This window comes from Pristiophorus japonicus, chromosome 5 (genome assembly GCF_044704955.1).
Source record: "Pristiophorus japonicus isolate sPriJap1 chromosome 5, sPriJap1.hap1, whole genome shotgun sequence".
Classification (NCBI taxonomy): Eukaryota; Metazoa; Chordata; class Chondrichthyes; family Pristiophoridae; genus Pristiophorus; species Pristiophorus japonicus.
This window is the reverse complement of record NC_091981.1, coordinates 181,867,548-181,887,492: the sequence shown is the minus strand read 5'-3', so window position 1 is coordinate 181,887,492 and position 19,945 is coordinate 181,867,548. Positions and strand designations below refer to the sequence as shown.

Genomic DNA, 19,945 nt, shown 5'->3' with positions numbered 1-19,945 from the left:
GGTGAGGCCATACCTTGAATATTGTGTACAGTTTTGGTCTCCTAATCTGAGGAAGGGCATTCATGCTATTGAGGGAGTGCAGCGAAGGTTCGCCAGACTGATTCCCGGGATGGCAGGACTGACATATGAAGAAAGACTGGATCGACTAGGCTTATATTCACTGGAATTTAGAAGAATGAGAGGGAATCTCATAGAAACATATAAAATTCTGACGGGATTGGACAGGTTAGATGCAGGAAGAATGTTCCCGATGTTGGGGGAGTCCAGAACCAGGGGTCACAGTCTAAGGATAAGGGGTAAGCCATTTAGGATTGAGATAAGGAGAAACTTCTTCACTCAGAGAATTGTGAACCCGTGGAATTCTCTACCACAGAAAGTTGTTTGGGCCAGTTCGTTAGATATATTAAAAAGGGAGTTAGATGTGGCTCTTACGGCTAAAGGGATCAAGGAGTATGGAGAGAAAGCAGGAATGGAGTACTGAAGTTGAATGATCAGCTATGATCATATTGAATGGTGGTGCAGGCTCGAAGGGCCGAATGGCCTACTCCTGCACCTATTTTCTATGTTTCTATGTTAAAGCGGTGGAATAACTTAGCGACCGGGCATGAAGCTTTTAGCGCCGCGCCGGAAAATTCAGTTGAGGGCTAAATAGGTGCAAAATGCTAGCGCCTGGCTGCTGATGATCAATCCGATCATGACGCCAGTCGGGTGAAATGACCGCACTAGCATCCCGCTTGCTAAATTCGGTGCGGCCGCCTCATTGAGCAACCGCCACTAATCACGTCTGGAAAAACAGTCGGTAAAGCCTTTCACAGCCTTTAACTGATGGCTACTTAAAGGGATGAAGAAGCGCTTCCCTCGGAGGTCACAGTCAGTGTAACATTTGCACAGAGCACATGAGTGAGCCTCCGAATTTGCAGCGGCAGACAGACCTACCATTACAGCTTGCTAACAACTGAATTTGAAAACTTTAATGGGTGCATTACTAGTCCGACAGCGGGATTTCAAATTGGACTTCGGAGCACGTGCAATGGATTTCAGAATTTAATGCGAGGATTTTCATTAACCCCCCCCAGGTCTGGTGTGTAACGGCTGATTTAGCCCCTTGTCAGTTCTTGGCCTGATTCAGGTAAATTTATTGGGGAAAGGTGCAAACTTTTTCAAGGCACTATACTCATAGCTCCCCCTCTATTAACGCCACAAAATGGGCAATAATGAATTTCTACCCCTATGCATTTATTCTACAGGTGCAGCGCCTAAAATCTGGAACCCTTGGGACCAAGGCCGTTCCGGATTCCGGGCTTTTCCGGACTTACGATTTGCTTTCTGACGTCATGAATCTGGAAACACCCAAGCCCAGGTTCGAGTGTTGTCGGGCTGTCCGGCCCCGCCAAGGAGGTCATCGTTGGGCAGGCCCCGCCGAGGAGCTGCTAGCATTGGGCAGGGCCCTGCCGAGGATGTTGTTAGGCGGGCAGGCCCTGCAGAGGCTTTTGTCGGGTGGGCACCGCCGAGGATGGTGGTGGGCGGGGCCGGCCCTGCCAAGGATGTTGACAGATGGGCCGGCCCCGCCAAAGAGGTGTTCGGGGGGGGATCGGCTAGAAGGCCTCGCGGTAAAGGCAGTGGCGCTGAGGCGAGCGGGGCAAGGCGAGGTCCGAGGTAGGGCAGCGCGGGACCCCGATATCGCAGGGTCGTCGGGTCCAGATTCCGGAACATTTTACGGATTCTGGATGACACTGCCACCTATCAGAGCAGAGTCCGGATTCCGGAACTCGAGATTCTCAACGCTGCACCTGTACTGTAAAGCCCTAAATCTCAAAATCATGCTTGTTGTTCTACCACCAACAGGAATATTGGACTAGATTCTAATCTGAGCAGTCAGTGAGGGTTTATAGCTAAACCTATAAACATAAATTTACTGCTGCAGGCATTTTCTATATTTACATAAGAATATAAACATAAGAACATAGGAATTAGGAACAGGAGTAGGCCATCTAGCCCCTCGAGCCTGCTCCGTCATTCAACAAGATCATGGCTGATCTGGCCGTGGACTCAGCTCCACTTAAAAGCTCCATTTAAAAATGTTCTCCCTATTTCTCTCGTGCCACAGTTTGGTTTCATGGGTGCCATCGCTGAATTCCCCACCATTAACATCGTGGGGGTCACCATTGACCAGAAACTTAACTGGACCAACCACATAAATACTGTGCTAACAAGAGCAGGTCAGACGCTGGGTATTCTGCGGTGAGTGTCTCACCTCCTGACTCCCTAAAGCCTTTCCACCATCTACAAGGCACAAGTCAGGAGTGTGATGGAATACTCTCCACTTGCCTGGATGAGTGCAGCTCCAGCAACACTCAAGAAGCTCGACACCATCCAGGACAAAGCAGCCCGCTTGATTGGCACCCCATCCACCACCTTAAACATTCACTCCCTCCACCACCGGTGCACCGTGGCTGCAGTGTGTACCATCTACAAGATGCACTGCAGCAACTCGCCAAGGCTTCTTCGGCAGTACCTTCCAAACATGCAACCTCTACTATGTAGAAGGACAAGGGCGCATGGGAACACCACCATCCTGACTTGGAAGTATATTGCCGTTCCTTCATCATCGCTGGGTCAAAATCCTGGAACTCCCTCCCTAACAGCACTGTAGGAGTACCTTCACTACACGGACTGCAGAGGTTCAAGAAGACGGTTTACCACCATCTTCTCAAGGGCAATTAGGGATGCTAGCGATGCCCAAATCCCATGAATGAATATTAAAACTATACCCCTCTAACACTTGGAGGCCATTTCTGATGTGTGAACATAAGTCGTGTGTGTTGACAGATTATTAAACCATGAGAGGTACCACAGCCAAGCCTGATATTGCCTTCATCAGGTGTCCATACATGGACACCTTTCAGCCCCAATCATCGGATAGTGATTAGGAGTGAGAACCTTGGTTTCTGTATTCCACATTAAACATTGTATTTCCCGAATAAGCTATCACGTCAAGGGCAATTTCATCCACCAGTGGTTGGTTTTAAGTTTAGACATTTAACTATTCTGGTATTTAGTGCAACAAAATATAACAAATATCAGGTAAAATTATTCAAAAATTAGCAATAGTCATTATGCCCAGTGGAATAAAACGTCCATACTCTATGGCTCATAATGTTACTGCATTAGCTGGATGTCTTAATTTGTCTCTGCCTGCTCTAAATCCATGGTCACCTTTCTGCATAAGATAAAGATGACCATTTTTCTGTGGACTGTGTCAGAACTATCTTACAAAGTAACAAATGTGTCCTCTTGCGAAATATTGTTCTCTATTGGGAAAGGAGTGAGTATACAGTGATAAATAAAACTCTATTGGCACTGCTGAAGCTGTTGGACAGTGATTCAGTACAGGCAGCAGATTGGCAGACAACAGTAACAGGCAGTTTAAGGCCAAAATCTGTGACTCATCGTTCATAGTTTGGAAAGGATCCAGTAAACTTCTTAACTTCTTAGATATATTTCAACTGGAATCATCAAATAACTTTCCAGTCAGAATTAAAAACAATTATGGTATGCAGTCATCCAAAGCTCAAATAAATAAGCCTTGTCAACCAAGAGTTTTTTATATGTTGAAAACCCATGCATTTTCAAACTAGTTTTAAAATACAGGCCACAGGCAACAAGCTACAGTAACCATTCATTAGTACCTGCATTCATCAGCAGTATGTGCTGTCAGTAAGGAGCTCCTTAAAAAAAATCATTCTCGGATTGTGGGCATCGTTGGCAAAGCTGACATTTATTGCCCATCCCTAGTTGCCCTTTGAGAAGGTGGTGCTGGGCTTGCTTTTTGAACTCCTGCAATGCTGAAGGTACTCCCACAGTACTGTTAGGGAGGATTTTGACCCAGCAATGATGAAGGAACAATGAGACATGTCCAAGTCAGGATAGTGTGTGACTTGGATGGGAACTTGGAGGTAATGGTGTTCCCATATACCTGCTGCCCTTGTCCTTCTAGGTGGTGAAAGTCGTGGATTTGGGAAGTTCTGTTGAAGAAGCCTTGATGAGTTGCTGCAGTGTAGTGTAGTGTACACTGCAGCCACTGTATACTAGTGGTGGAGGGATTGTGCATTTAGCCTAGTGGATGAGGTGCTGATCAAGCAGGCTGCTTTGTCCTGGATGGCGTTGAGCTTCTTGAATGTTGTTGCAGCTGCACCCTTTCAGGCAAGTGGACAGTGTTCCATCACATTTCTGCCTTGTGCCTTGTAAGTGATGGAAAGGCTTTGGGGACTCGGGGCATGAGCCACTTGCCACAGAATACCCTGCCTCTGAACTGCTCTAGTAGCCATATCATTTATGTGGCTAGTCCAGTGGAGTTTCAATTCAATGATGACTCCACCATTGGTGGATGCTAATGCTATTGAATGTCAATAGGTAGTTAGGCTCTCTCTTTTTCGAGATGGAGATGGTCATTGTCTAGCACTTGTGTGGTGTGAATGTTACTCGCCACTTATCAGTTTAAAACCTGTATGTGGACCAAATCTTGTTGCATGCAGTCATGGACAGCTTCATTATCTGAGGAATTGCTAGTGGAGCTGAACACTGTGTAATCATCAGCAAACTGCCACACTTCAGACCTTATGGTGGAGGGAAGGTCATTGATGAAGCTGAGGATGGTTGGGCCGAGAACATGCCCTGAGGAACTCCTGAGGAACTGAAGAAGAAAAATGGACCACTGTTTTTCCTAAAGAATTACTCCCATCCTGCTCGTTGTGGTGTCTGATGAAAGTTAACTGGATCAGTTTATGAGTTATTAAAATATCTATATAAATATTTGGAGCAAACTTTTAGTGATTTGTACAATGCATCCATTTAAACAATGTGCAATTAATAACTAGCCCTTGGTTCCTTATTCTTCTTTATAATAGTCAGCATTTGAATTTTTCAGACAAAATATATTTATTTTGCAGATGAAATGCAATAAAACAGCCATTTATTTGAAAAGTAATGCAAATGTTAATTTATTCTTGACCCTCTGCCTTTCCAATCTCACATACAATGAACTCTTTTCAGGCCCAGAGAACAACAACTAGAAGCTCAACATTTCAGAATCTGTGAAAAGCTGACATTATGTTTTCTAGGAAAGTTGTATCATGAATGTTATTCATATTTTAGTGGATACTAAACAATAAAGGAATTAGAAAGAAACATCCTCGTATCCATTATTTTTCAATAAGTTTTATATAGGATTACATACATAAGAACATAAGAATATAAGAATTAGGAACAGGAGTAGGCCATCTAGCCCCTCGAGCCTGCTCCGCCATTCAACAAGATCATGGCTGATCTGGCCGTGGACTCAGCTCCACTTACCCGCCCGCTCCCCATAACCCTTAATTCCCTTATTGGTTAAAAATCTATCTATCTGTGATTTGAATACATTCAATGAGCTAGCCTCAGCTGCTTCGTTGGGCAGAGAATTCCACAGATTCACAACCCTCTGGGAGAATAAATTCCTTCTCAACTCAGTTTTAAATTGGCTCCCCCGTATTTTGAGGCTGTGCCCCCTAGTTCTAGTCTCCCCGACCAGTGGAAACAACCTCTCTACCTCGATCTTGTCTATCCCTTTCATTATTTTAAATGTTTCTATAAGATCACCCCTCATCCTTCTGAACTCCAACGAGTAAAGACTCAGTCTACTCAATCTATCATCATAAGGTAACCCCCTCATCTCTGGAATCAGCTTAGTGAATCGTCTCTGTACCCCATCCAAAGCTAGTATATCCTTCCTTAAGTAAGGTGACCAAAACTGCATGCAGTACTCCAGGTGCGGCCTCACCAATACCCTATACAGTTGCAGCAGGACCTCCCTGCTTTTGTACGCCATCCCTCTCGCAATGAAGGCCAACATTCCATTCGCCTTCCTGATTACCTGCTGCACCTGCAAACTAACTTTTTGGGATTCATGCACAAGGACCCCCAGGTCCCTCTGTTCCACAGCATGTTGTAATTTCTCCCCATTCAAATAATATTCCCTTTTACCATTTTTTTTTTCAAGGTGGATGACCTCACATTTTCCGACATTGTATTCCATCTGCCAAACCTTAGCCGATTCGCTTAACCTTTCTAAATCTCTTTGCAACCTCTCTGTGTCCTCTACACAACCCGCTTTCCCACTAATCTTTGTGTCATCTGCAAATTTTGTTACACTACACTCTGTCCCCTCTTCCAGGTCATCTATGTATATTACATAGGATATACAACACAGAAACAAGCCACTTGGCCCAACCAGTCCATGCCAGCATTTATGTTCCATTCGAGCCTCCTCCCATCTTTCCTCATCTAAATCTATCAGCATAACCCACTATTCCCTTCTCCCACATATGTTTGTTTAGCCTCTCCTTAAATGCATCTATACTATTCGCTTCAACCATTGCCTGTGGTAGCAAGTTCCACATTCTCACCACTCTTTGGGTAAAGAATTTTCTTCTGAATTCCCTATTGGATTTCTTGGTGACTATCTTATATTGATGGCCTCTAGTTATGCTCTTCCCCACAAGTGGAAACATCCACTCTGTATCCACTCCATCAAATAAATCACGTGGGGGATAACTTAGATTTTCTGTGTCACAATGATCACTGGATCATGTGAGAAGAGCTTTTGTTCAAATAAGCAACAATCTTAAAAGGAATAGTCTTGATTAACTGCATTGGATGCAAAATCATTAATACTATGCTACATTGCGACAATCTGCCAATTAATGTCAAGCACAGAATTATTCCTGGTTCCTTGTTATTACTGCCATTTTCAACATCAATGCTTCCACCCATCCTGTACTATCATTTTACAGGCATTTGTATAGTAATAGACTGCCAATAGCCTGTAATGTATAATTATCATATTTAATGACTGTCATGATGTATCTCTACTGAGTTAGAAAGTAACATTAACACATAAAAAAGAAGGCTGTGTCTTTAATCATTACAAAAAGCCATCATATTGTATAAATGATTAAAAGAAATTGCTAGGTGGTAGCTACAATGTAGCTTTAGAAAACTTGGGTTCAGTTGATAAGCTATGCTTTCAGTGCATCTGAATCTGTCTATATGCAATTGCTTTGTTAGCTTGTAGGCGTCTTGTTGTGGACTATAACACAATACAATGACATCCAGGGGGCTAAATTCAATAACCTCCAAAAACGGGTGCGGGGATCGCAAAGTGTGATTCAATGTAATGCAGGCAGCACGGCAATTTCATGCTGCCTGCTCATTTCAATGATTTCAGTTTGCAGCCAGCGCAACCCGTGCTGTTGATTGGCTGCATACATTGGCCCAAATTGTGAGAAGCTAGCGCCAGTTAAAGCTTAAAACTAGTCTGCATCTCTTAAAGGGGAGGTGCATTCTTGCTGAAAGTCATTCTACAACTGAATCTGACCTGGGAAATAGTCAAGAATTGCATAACATGGGAGAGAGAGTGGGCTCCTAGGTATTCCGATGCTTTAATAGAGGCCTTGGTGGAGGAGGTGGAAAGGATGTCTAGAGAGCCACGAGCCACGAGGAGTGTCTAGAGAGCCACGAGGCTCTCTAGACACTCACTCAGAAGGCAGTGGGAACAGATAGCCGTGCCAATCAACGTCAGGAATCAAGCTCTGAGGACCTGGATGCAGTGATGCAGTGCCATAAGAAGTTCAATGACCTCATGTGAGTAATCAAGGTCAGTGAATGTATCTTCAAATGCCATATCCCACCAACTGCATCACTAGCCTCACACATTGCTTAATGCACTACACTATCACTCACCTACCAACAATCTCTCCAATCAGGAGTCATACATAACATTCATAGCTTCATCTTACCCTCACATACTTAGCACTGCTGCAAGCCACACACCCTCATTTCACAGCTTGCACACACTGCCAGCTATTCAACCAGGACAGCCACATCACCCAAACAGATTGCATGACACTCACTGACGCATTTCCCCCTCTTTTGCAGAACAAAGTGGCACAAAACTGGAGGCAGCAGGAGCTAACCAGCAGGGGACAAGTGTGCCTGCATTACCTAACTCCCTTGGAGGAGACAGTGCTGGCCATTATTGGAACAGCCATTCGAAGATGATGGTATCCTCATACCTAATCCTCCTCTTCACATCCCACTTCCCCCTCATCTGACAACTTCTTCTGATTTACAAGCTGCAGATGGTGTAAGCATGCACCTTTTGCTTCTTCCCTGTCCTCACTTCAACATTACCCTTGTGCCTTTCTCCTTTCAGATACCCAAGAACTGAAACCTGGCCAGCTAGTGATGGAAGAGCAAGAAGTCAGTGGTGATGAAGACACACCATAACTCGATTGAACACTCACAGCCACCAGATCAGATACTGACACTGCATGTAATGTAAAGGATCTGCATGTGGTGAGACACCGGGCATGAGTGGCCTGCAGCCAGGACAGGGGGCAAGTATAGCGCAGATATCACTCACTAGAGAGTGAGGTCACACACGAATTCTGCTGCAGAGGACTCAGATGAGGACTTCGATCGTGCAGACTACAGAAGAAGGCTGATAGGTATGCACAATTAAATGCCTGGTGCATTGGGAAGCATGCCAGAAAGCCTGTGTTCAATATCAAGGAGCATGGAGGAGCCCGGCACCAACTTGGCACAGGGCTTTGCTCAGAGCTTGGAGCCCATCCTTTCCATCCAATGCAGCAGACCACCACAAATCTTGACACCCACTCTGCCGAGTACTGCAGGGCTCCTCCAGACGGTCCAGGCAACGGAAACGTTGTTTCAGCATGTCAATGGTCTGCTCTATCACATTTTGTGTGGCAGCAGGGCTTTCATTGTACGCATGCTACGCACGAATGCATGGGTTGTACACTGGAGTCATCAGTTAGGTCGTCAGTGGATAGCCCTTGTCACCAATAACCACCTTTTGGTTTGCCATGGTGGCTCAAATGGAGATGTCACTAGGCATTGACCTGCATGATTCGCTACCTATTGGTCGCACACCAGCTGGTTTCTGGTACATGGCAGAGTTGACATGCAGTGCCCACTAAGCAATGTGCATGCAGTCAATGGCACCCTGCACCATGGGGAAGCCTGCAATCCATGGGAACTACGCGCGCGCTCTGCCTGCTGCTCTGGCAAAGAGAATGAAAGGTTGTCCGCTCTCTTTGAATAGAGAGCCTCAGTGACCTCCCTTACACAACAGTGGGTAACAAACTGCGAGATGTTGCAAATATTTCCAGCTCCAGCCTGAAAGGAGCCAGACACATAAAATCTCATTGCCACGGTCACCTTCACAGCCATTGGCAATGTGGTCCTCTACCTGCTCTGAGGTTGCAGTTGTGGCTGCATTAGGTGTCAGATTTCAGTGAAGATGTCCTTATGAAGTACAGATATCTCACACATTGTTCCTCGCTGAGGTTCAGGAAGGAGAATTGCTCCGAACATCCTGGGCAGATATGGCCTCCTGCTGAGAGCCCTTCTCCCCCTCTTCCTTCTACCAGCAACTTGTCCTGCTTTGCATGTCCTCTGTTCATTCACCAAGTCATGCTGTATTCCAAGGGGAATGCCTACTAGTGCACCCATGTCTGGCAGCAAGTAGTTTGTGCAGAAGCCTTGAAGTCAGGAAAAAGTCCTTCAGCCCCTGTCACACCACTCCCTGTAGACTTTGGCAACTTTAAACAACTAAAGAAAGCACCAAACACTTGTAGACATGTACCAACAGCTAGAATAAATCAACCAGCAACTAACCTGTAAGTTGTTGATGATCCATTTAAATAGCACTAGTGGGGGTCCTTCTTGCGCCTGAACATATGTTCAGCTGTGAGAGTTTAAGTTAGATGGTGCATTGAGCTCCAAAATGGCAGCATTGGCGCAATGTTCCCTCTAAATATTTTGGACTGAGCGGGCCATGAACTCCTTTGAGCGTGACCTTTTTGTCCCTGAGCAAATTTTACAACAACTTTTGCAACAACAACAGCAATCACTTAAAAGCAGATATACAGTAATACCATATTGCCACCCCACTGCTTCAAATCCTGAGACAATCAGGCAAGGTTCTATACAGGTTTAACATAACATTTGAACTCTATTCCTCTGGAAATGAAGCCCAGTGCTTTATTTGCACTTTTATGGTTTTTTAACCTGCATTGTTACTTTTAATGATTTGTAAAGCTATACCACTAGACCCCTTTCACCTCTTTTCCATTTGTACTCTTATTTTCCAAGGAGTAGGTAGCCTCCTTATTCTTCCTACCAAAATGCACCACCTCACAATTATCTATATTGAAATTAATGTCATTTACATGCCCAATCTGCAAGTTCGTTTATGATGGAATTAATTCAAAGCTTTTCGTTCGTCATATAAACTCCCTACCCCAGTCTCTTTCTCCCTACCCCAGTCGCTTTCGCTCTCCCCCCCTCCGCACCCCCCCCCTCCGTCTCTCTCTCCCCCAGGCTTTCTCTCTCTCTCTCACTCCCAGTCTCTCTCTCAGTCTCTCTCTCACCCCCAGTCTCTCTCTCTCTCTCTCTCTCCCCAGTTTCTCTCTCTCTCCCCTCCCAGTCTCTCTCTCTCTCTCCCTCCCCAGTCTCTCTCTCTCCCCCCAGTGTCTCTCTCTCCCTCCTCCAGTCTCTCCCAATCCCCAGTCTCTCTCTCTACCTATCTCTCTCCTAGTTTCTCTTTCTTTCTTTCCCTGCAATCTCTCTCTCTCTCCTTGTCGCTCTCCTAGCCTTTCTCTCTCTTTCCCCATTCTCTCTCTCTCCTCAGTCACTCTCTCTTCCTGTCTCTCTCTCCCACATGCTTGTTCTCTCTCACTCCCCCAGTCTCTCTCTGGCTTTCCTCCCCCAATCTCTCTCTCTCTCCCTTCGCGTCTCTCCCTCCCCCAGTCTCTCTCTGTCTTTCTTCCCCCAGTCTCTCACTCTCTCTCCCCAGTCTCTCTCTCTCTCCGGACTCTCTCTCTCCCCCCAGTCTCTCTCTCTCCTGCTCCAGCCTCTCTCTCTCTCCCTGCCCCCCGCCCCCCCACCCTTGCCGGCCAGGCTCTCTCTCTCCCCCTCCCCAGTCTCAGTCTCTTTCTTTCTCTCCAGTCTCTCCCTCTCCGACCCCCCAGTCTCTCTCTCTCTCTCCAGTCTCTCTCTCTCTCCACCCTCCCAGTCTCTCTCTCTCTCTCCCCGTCTGTCTCTCTCTCTCTCTCGCTCTCCCCTTTCAATCCTCTCCGCCCGCCCGCCTGCCCCCCCCCCCACCCACCACCCACCGCCTGGCCAGTTCTCCCACAGAACTGAAGAAAATATGTCCGCCCTGTGCAAGGCCACAACTGTTGGATTATACGCATGCGTGCTCTGGGATACTGCGCGCGTGTGCAGAAGGCCGCATAAACGGCCGCGTGGATAATCATAGCGCTCACATTCATAAGAACATAAGAATTAGGAGCAGGAGTAGACCATTCGAGACCCCTTGAGCCAGCTCCGCCATTCAATAAGATCATAGCTGACCTACCTCAACTCCACTTTCCTGCACTATCCCCATATCCCTTGATTCCTTTAATATCCAAAAATCTATCAATCTCTGTCTTGACTATGCTCAAAGACTGAGCCTCCACAGCCCTCTGGGGGAGAAAATTCCAAAGATTCACCACACTGAGTGAAGAAGATTTTCCTCAGCTCTAAATATCCAACCCCTTATTCTGAGACTGTGACCCCTGGTTCTAGACTCTCCAGCCAGAGGAAACATCCTCCCTACATCCACCCTGTCAAGCCCTGTAAGAATTTTGTATGTTTCAATGAGATCACTTCTCATTCTTCTAAATTCTACAGAATATATGCGTAGTCTACTCAATCTCTCCTCATAGGACAATCCCTCCATCCCAGGAATCAGTCTGGTGAACCTTTGTTGCACTCCCTCAATGGCAAGTATATCCTTCCTTCGGTAAGGAGACCAAAACTGTATACAATACTCGAGGTGCGGTCTCACCAGGGCCCTATATAATTGCAGGAAGACGACTTTACTCTTATTCTCAAATCCTCTTGTAATAAAGGCCAACATACCATTGGCTTTCTTAATTGCTTACTGTGCCTGCATGTTAACTTTCAGTGATTTGTGTACAAGGACACCCAGGTCCTTCTGAACACCAACATTTCTCAATCCCTCACCATTTAAAAAATACTCTGCTTTTCTATTTTTCCTACCAACGTGGATAACTTTACATTTCTCTACATTGTATTCCATTTGCTATGTTCTTGCCCACTCACTTAGCCTGTCTATATCCCCTTGAAGCCTCTTTGCATCCTCCTCACAATTTACATTCCCACCTAGCTTTATATCATCAAAAAACTTGGATATATTACATTTGGTCCCCTCATCCAAATCATTGATATAGATTGTGAATAGCTGGGGTTCAAGCACCGATCCTTGCGGCACCCCCACTAATTACAACTCGCCAACCAAAAATGACCCATTTATTCCTACTCTCTGCTTTCTGGCCGTTAACCAATCCTCAATCCATGCTAGTATATTACCCCCAATCCCAGGAGCATTAATTTTGTTTAATAACCTCTTGTGTGGCACCTTATCGAATGCCATCTGAAAATCCAAATACACCACATCCACTGGTTCCCCCTTTTCTATTCTGCCAGTTACAACCTCCAAAAACTAGAACAGATTTGTCAAACATGATTTCCCTTTCAGTAATCTGTGTTCACTCTGCCCAATCCTATTATTTTCTAAGTGCCCTGTTACCAGGTCCTTAATAATAGATTCTAACATTTTCCCTACTACTGATGTCAGGCTAGCTGGCCTGTAAGTTCCCTGTTTTTTCTCTCGCTCTTTTCTTAGATAGTGGGGTTACATTAGCTCAGGGCTCAGGGTCAAGAGTGTAATGGGGTCTAGCGTGCAAGCGCCGTAATGGGTCCAGCAGCAGGCGCAAAACCCGCTCCTGCGGGTCGAAAGAACGAGCCCGTGGACCGCGATTGAAAAGCGTGCCTGCGCGTTGGAGACTGCGCAAGTGGGACTGTACGGCCTGCAATGCCTGGTGCGTAGCAGCCACAAGGGAGCTAAGAGACCATGCACTTGCACAGCTTAGGGGGAATAGAGCATTGGAGTCAAATCAACATTGCATGCTGATTGACATCATGACCTGCCCACTCTGCATACTTCCGGCAGACATTCACGGCGCATGTGCTAATGCCTCACAAATATGGCATCCAGTGCAATTGGCCCCACAAGTGTGTGCGCGTAATGTGGATGCAATTTTGGGCGCTACGGATCTGAATTTTGTGCCGCCAGTGTCGACTAAACAGATATGCCACAATATTAGAGGCCATCAAGGAAACATGCTTCTCTTTAGAATGTGCAGTACTCACCCAATTTTTACATTACCATGTTACATTTATTTATGAATCCATTTTTAATAAATAATTATTATCCATAGTGTACATAATAACTAAATTGTTTTTTAACATAAAATCATGGTTAAGTTAAAAAGAGCATTTGCACTTTCCTGGCCCATGTTCTATTATTATTTTAAGCTTTTAAAAAATATAATTCTATACCATTTCCTCAGGTGATGTGTATGAAGGAGATAATTATTTATTGTGGTTACATGCACTGTAATGTTAGACTATGGCATGCAGAGCGGGAGGAGTAAATAACTTAGGAACACTTACATCATTTGGAATAGTGAGCTCATGGGAATTGGTTTGGCCAGACGCATCCAGTCCTGCTGCCGGGCAGAAAGGGAAGTCTATTAGGATCAACTTCCTGGCAGGCATTCAACAAACAAAACACCTTAAAAGGTTTTAAGGATAGGTCGAGAAAAGAAGCAAGAACAAAGAATAATTGCCAGAGATTGAAAGAGACAGCTATACAGAATATAAATATAAAAAGCAAAGGTAAAATTAAAGAATAGGGAGGAAAGCACAAACAAAAGGAAGAACGAGAGGAGATAAGGCAATAGATGTACAGAAAATATGGAAAGAGAGGGAGACAAAGATACAAGATAGTAAAAATGAGTATTTCAGGCAAGAAGGGAAATTTAAACATGTGACAAGATGTAACAGATGAAGGGGCAAATGAGAGCTTAAAATTTTTTTTAAAAACAAGGGCTGGGTGAGAGTGATAAAAGGGACAGTAGATTAGTTTGTATTGAGTAAGTAAAGGTTAGAAAGGAAGCTATATCCCTAAAAGAAACACAAATTAAAAGGTCATATCTGAAAAGTAAATTACACATGATAAGGATTCAGGAAAGAGAAAATGATTAGTAGGCTTCAATTGTTTCTGTCTGTATCATACACAACTTTGTCATGTGACATGCATCAGATGTATGTTAATGAGAATATCAAGGTTTTGCTAATACAGAAATGCTTAATATTAGGACAAAACGAAATTTAGGAAAGACGTTAAATAACAGGACATAATTGTACAACATTGGAATTAATAACAGAAACATATTACATTTAAATGATGCTACAACATATTATTTTTTAACAAAGCTGTTAACAAGGGTACAAGACAACAATTATTAACTATTAATGACATAACTCATTACAAGGGTAATTATAAAAATTAGTCACAGTTAAACGTGACAACAGGAAACTTGGTCATTGACCACATTTAATTAAGTGATAAAATGACCATGGGAGATAAAGGTGCTTTGAGAAAGGACATCCCCAGGGAGTCATGGGTACGTACCAGGGAAACCAGGGGTGGTCTGCCCAAGGGGAGTAAAAGGGGTATGCTGCATAGCCAACTGGTGAAGCTTGGTCAACTGCAGGGCAGGATGGGAAATTAGAGCTAACCAATCAAATGGAATTATATCAGAATACAGAAACCATCTTTCTTTAAAAAAAACAAGTGTAATTAATTAAATTAAATGCATTCTTTAAATCAATCAATTATATTTATGCTACTATTGAAAAATAAATTAGTTAAAACTAATTACATTTCTACTGTTATACATACAATAACTATTGTTAATGTCAAACTATTGTTTACATTTAAATGATAAACAGATTTTAAATTATTAACATGTACAAAGTCAATGATTTATAACTGGGCCAATGTACTTTCTAGCAAATATAAATCACAAAACAAACTTCAAATAATTAACACTCAACTATGTATTACTGTACTACACACAGCAGAAACTACAGCAAACTGTCTTCCACTTATTAAATGACAGAAAGTAAATGCTGCCCAGAGCAAATAAGAAAGAGGGCACTGATTGTAGTGCACAGGACTCACGTCTGGATGAGGAATTGCATACTGTCCCTGAATTGTGTATGCCTAAAACAAAAGGTTAAAAACATGCAATTAAATTTATCTGTGTATTTTGAAAAACTAAATTATACCATAACAAAACTGAATAAAAATACTACAAAATCACATTCACTTAAAATAATAGCTACAGTTAAAATTAAAGCATTATTGACCATTTCTTTAATTTTAAAACACACAAAAAATAGCCTGAAGTTAAAGGAATAGCTTGCCCTTTTAGGACAGATAGAGATTTAATCAGATTTTGAAGGTAAATGCATGTGAATGTTCTTTTCTCGCCTTTCCTTCCCCTCCTGTAGACTGTAACTTATATTGCAATGAGATTCCAGTTGGGTCAGCATTGTTAACGTTCTTTGTACAAATGACTATTCATCACGTGTAAGCCTGGACAGTGAGTGGCTTTTCAACTGTGGGGGCAGCTCAGCCAAGATCCCTACTACCCAACCTGATGTCCACACATACAGGAATTACTGAACAATGAACAAGAACAGGAACTCTGGTTGCTTTTCTGTCTCTAGCCTTGGGATACTCAGGCCAACTGCAGTTGAGATTGGTTAACTCATTATAAATCAAGGATTGAATGTGGAACCTTCCTGATTTGCATGACACAGTATAATTTTATGAAAATGTGGTTTAAGAGAGATTGACATACTCTAGAATCAGCACTGAGAGAACCTGTACATTGACTTAGCAAGCAGAGACAAGATAAGTAACAACATCCACTGCTAGGTACCCTGTTGTTTACCTTGAACCGATGGTATATACTTTAAACATTGAAATGGCTGCCATGTAATTAAATATATCAAATCTATGAGGGCAATCGATTTCTCAAAATTGAAAAATCAAGCTATTTATAAAATATTTAAAATGCAGTAACTGAGAAAGATAATATGACATGCAGTACTTTAGATTTCTTATTTTGCATTTCTAATCAAATCATTATTTAAGGTAGGGGAAGACCAATATAGTATTGTTAATAATAGAAATTCAGAATTTATGAATTCACTACATAATATTAAATCCGTCTCAATTAATATTATGTTAAAACTGTCAAACAAATTCAGATTGATGTAGTATCAGGAGAAACTGAGAATTAATAGCAGATGTTAAATTATTCGTCAGCCCCTACATAAATAAGATACAGGCATGCTAAGTTTCTAAATTAGTAATTAAGACAAGAAAGAAGACAGAAAAAAATGTTGAAAAACTAACAGGTGCTGGCTGATGGTGGGCCAAGACGCTGTGGTTTCCTGCGGAAGCCAAAATGGTGTCTGCTCTTACCTGGCCCCCTGCAAAAATGACGGGTGCAGAGGCCGGCTTTGGGCGATAGGGAATAGTGGCGCCTTTGGGTGGGGACTAAAGACAAGGAACATAAAGTAATAGAAGCAATGTTTTACTTACATATCTTCTTACTAAATTGAAAGGATTTTTTCTTGCTTTTGCAACTAGTTTCATAAAACAGTTCAAAGCATTAACTCCAACATACAACTCAATATTGTTGATGCATAACAGTTCCTCATGTTTATTATTAACAATTTGAGATTAATTTTATGATTTAACAGATCCATTTACTAATAAAGTGAATAAATATCTAATAGCAATTCATCCTCATTTCTAAAAAAAATGCATAATTGTATGATTACTATTATTCTAGCTAGTGACTGCAAATTCAAATGTGAGGGTAAGTTTTGCATTTTTCTCCAAATGTCATACCTCCAGCATCACCACACAGATCTGTTTTACACATTGAATGATGGCATCTGGTGTGCCAGAAATAGTAACTGCACGTTCAGTGGAGTTTGGAAGCATATCACCTGCTACCTGCACCTGGGCCCCTGTGGTCTATAAGCAGAGAAGAATAAAAGCATATTTATACCCTTCTACAGATACAGTAGAATGAAGTTGAATGACGACTTGAATCTACTGATAAAAAATACGCAAGAATTATTTCGTAAACATTTGTAATGATTGAATTTATAATGACTTAGCACTCAACACTTTCAACAGCACTAAGCAATTATATATCTTGAAACATCTTTTCTCCAAAATGATTCAGAATATGTACCTTTTAAAATTAAATATATTCCATTCTATTAAAAATGTTAATCTTTGTAAAGTTTGGCACAATGCCTTGAACAAGTATTTGCATGGAAATATTATAGAACCATTATCATGATATTCTATAAGAGATCCAATAAAGCGTGACAATATTCTTTTTGGTTTGTGAATAAATTCCTTAAAACTCTACACGTAAAAGGCAAATCTTGTCGGATTTTAAGTGTGCCTTGGGTACAATGCAATAGAGCTCTATGGAATAAATTAAAGTCCCGTTGGATTTTATAGAATAAGGAATATAACCAGATCCATGGTCTACAAAACCTAACAACAACAATGAGAATTTAATTTAAAGAATGCAACATGACATCTAATATAACATGGTATAAATACCTTTAAGTTTCTTAGCTACATTGTATCACACATTGACCATGACTGTACACTTTTAGTGCATCAATGAATAGGTTTATACTCTTTTAGTGGCAGATATGAATAGCATTGATGCCACTGATAAGTAAAGTTGGCTAGGTGTATGTGGAATTCTAAAGGAAGACCTCATTAGTTTGTGCTATTACAATACTGTATACATGTAAATGAACTTTGTAGGAAACCTTATATGTATTTATATAGACTGAACACAATGTTCAGCATTGGTACAGAAAAGGGCAGCATCGAACTTAAGGCAATATAAAAGATTTTTAAAGGTCAAAAAAGTTAGATGAACCAACTGAAAGGCCGGAATCTTTAACTTGAAGTTGGGTTGCATGTGTGTGGGCTGCGGAGCGGGTCGGGAACAGCGCGTGCTGCAGTGCGAGTTTTACTTAATGGCCCCAATTAAAACAGTCTGTCCTAATTAAATGGAGCGGGTTTAATGACATCGATGACTCGTTTTCAATGTGGATATTTAAGCAACCTTGCACACATCTCATTTGAAGGTTGATGCAGGAGTGCATAAGTTGGTTTGCAGAGTTCTGAATAACATGATAATAAAACTGATAAAACTGTGGGTCATGCAGACCAGCAGAGGGCCGCACCAAGATTCAACGATGCCTCCCTCGAAGTTCTGGTGCAGGCAGTAAGAGCACGCTGGGAGATCCTCTTCCCTGGTGATCAATGAAAATGACTACCCAAATACACAAAAAGGGCATGGCTGGAGATCGCAGAGGAGGTCAATAGCAGGGATGTGGTCAGGAGGACTTGGATCCAATGCCGGAAAACATTCAATGATCTCAGGAGGTCAGAAAAGGTGAGTGCAAGGCCGCACTGATATGCGTGTCACCACATCCCCATCACTCTGCCTTCCCAAGCCTACTCCTGCACATCATTCCTCACACCAACATACCTTGCAGGTGCACCCATCCCTCTCTGTCTATGTATTTTCTCACATCCCCATCTGACTAACCACCACTGATACTCACCCTCATCCTAATGCAATCATACCTCATGCTCCAATCAGCGACATTGATTTTGGTAACGTCCAATCCAGTTGCCCTTCTCCAAGTCATCACCCTCCTGCACCAGCTCGCACTGCTCCCTGAAGTGGCCTCCATGCTGTTTCCCAGGCCGTCGCACCTCTGCTCCTTTTATGGCCCCAACCTGCGGCTGGTGGTTTCTCGCAGGTCAAGGTCGCTAATTGGAGCGTGGGCAGGTAGAGCAGGAGTGGCGAGAGATTGTAGAGCGACATGATCGGGGCCCAGGAAAGACGTGAGTTTGGGGCCCAGAAGAGGTGAGGGCCCAGGGGCAGCACGGGTCAGCCCACACTGCAATATGTGTGTGCACTAGGTCTGTGCAGCAGAGCTGGTCTCCAGTCGTCTTGGGTAATCCTTGCCACTGGAACAAGATCTAGCTCTGTCAAGCCCGTGTGGTAGCTGGTGTGCAATGGCCACCACACGTTAAAAAACATCCACGCACAGGCATCTTCCACCCTAGTTCGGGACCTGGAATATTACGTCCTTCATTGAAACACCTGTGAACTCATCCCTCTTTGGTGTGGAAGCAAGTCATCCTCGATATGAGGGACCGCTTAAGAAGGAGAAGAATGCAATCATAGCAAGTAACACCACAGGAGGCCATTTGGCAATGTCTCGCCACTCCCTCATAGTCACCTTCTACAGATGTAGCCCGTCCATTCCTTACACTCATTCCATCACTCTCACTCTCAAAGTTCTCTTCTTTCTCTCTTTACAGGAGAAAACATCCCACAACAATAGGGAGATTGAGAACAAAAGGTGGCCTTCCAGTCTTCAGTTAATTTGATTCCAGCATAGGAGGAGGCCTTGGAGATCTCTGGAGTTACAGAGCTACTGGTGGTGGGAGACAAAGAGAGGGGGACAGCCCAGCAACTTGGTGCGGGAATTACATCTCTTAAAGCCACATGGCATACAGCAGTCACTCATATAGTGACTGATGTCAGCAGCCAGTGAAATGTCATCATGTGCATAATTGTAACATTACCCATTCTTAACATAAAACTTCTAATTCGTCTTTTTACTCTCACACAGGTCCATCAAGTGCCCCCCGCCCCCACCCACTGTCCAGCCAAAGGATGACGATGACTCCTCAATGGAAGCTCCAGCCTCTGAGGGTGCACCGTCAGCAGATCCAAGCTCCAGCACAGATACGCACATCTCGGTGGGT

General features: G+C 43.3%; 1 protein-coding gene across 6 annotated transcripts in view; it reads right to left on the bottom strand.

Annotated features, from left to right (window-relative positions):
- The window catches only part of LOC139263931 (poly(rC)-binding protein 3), a 266,887-nt gene that overhangs the window by 28,527 nt on the left and 218,415 nt on the right, over positions 1-19,945 (bottom strand). For 4 of the 6 annotated variants that reach the window (XM_070880015.1, XM_070880017.1, XM_070880016.1 and 1 more), the window contains exons 8-12: positions 16,967-17,095; positions 16,466-16,609; positions 15,221-15,262; positions 14,669-14,744; positions 13,645-13,700 (exon numbers count right to left, since the gene is read on the bottom strand). In XM_070880015.1, coding sequence (XP_070736116.1) covers positions 13,645-13,700; positions 14,669-14,744; positions 15,221-15,262; positions 16,466-16,609; positions 16,967-17,095 — 447 coding nt within the window. The remainder of the gene's footprint in view (positions 1-13,644; positions 13,701-14,668; positions 14,745-15,220; positions 15,263-16,465; positions 16,610-16,966; positions 17,096-19,945) is intronic. The other 2 variants (XM_070880014.1, XM_070880019.1) reach the window with 2 other exon arrangements.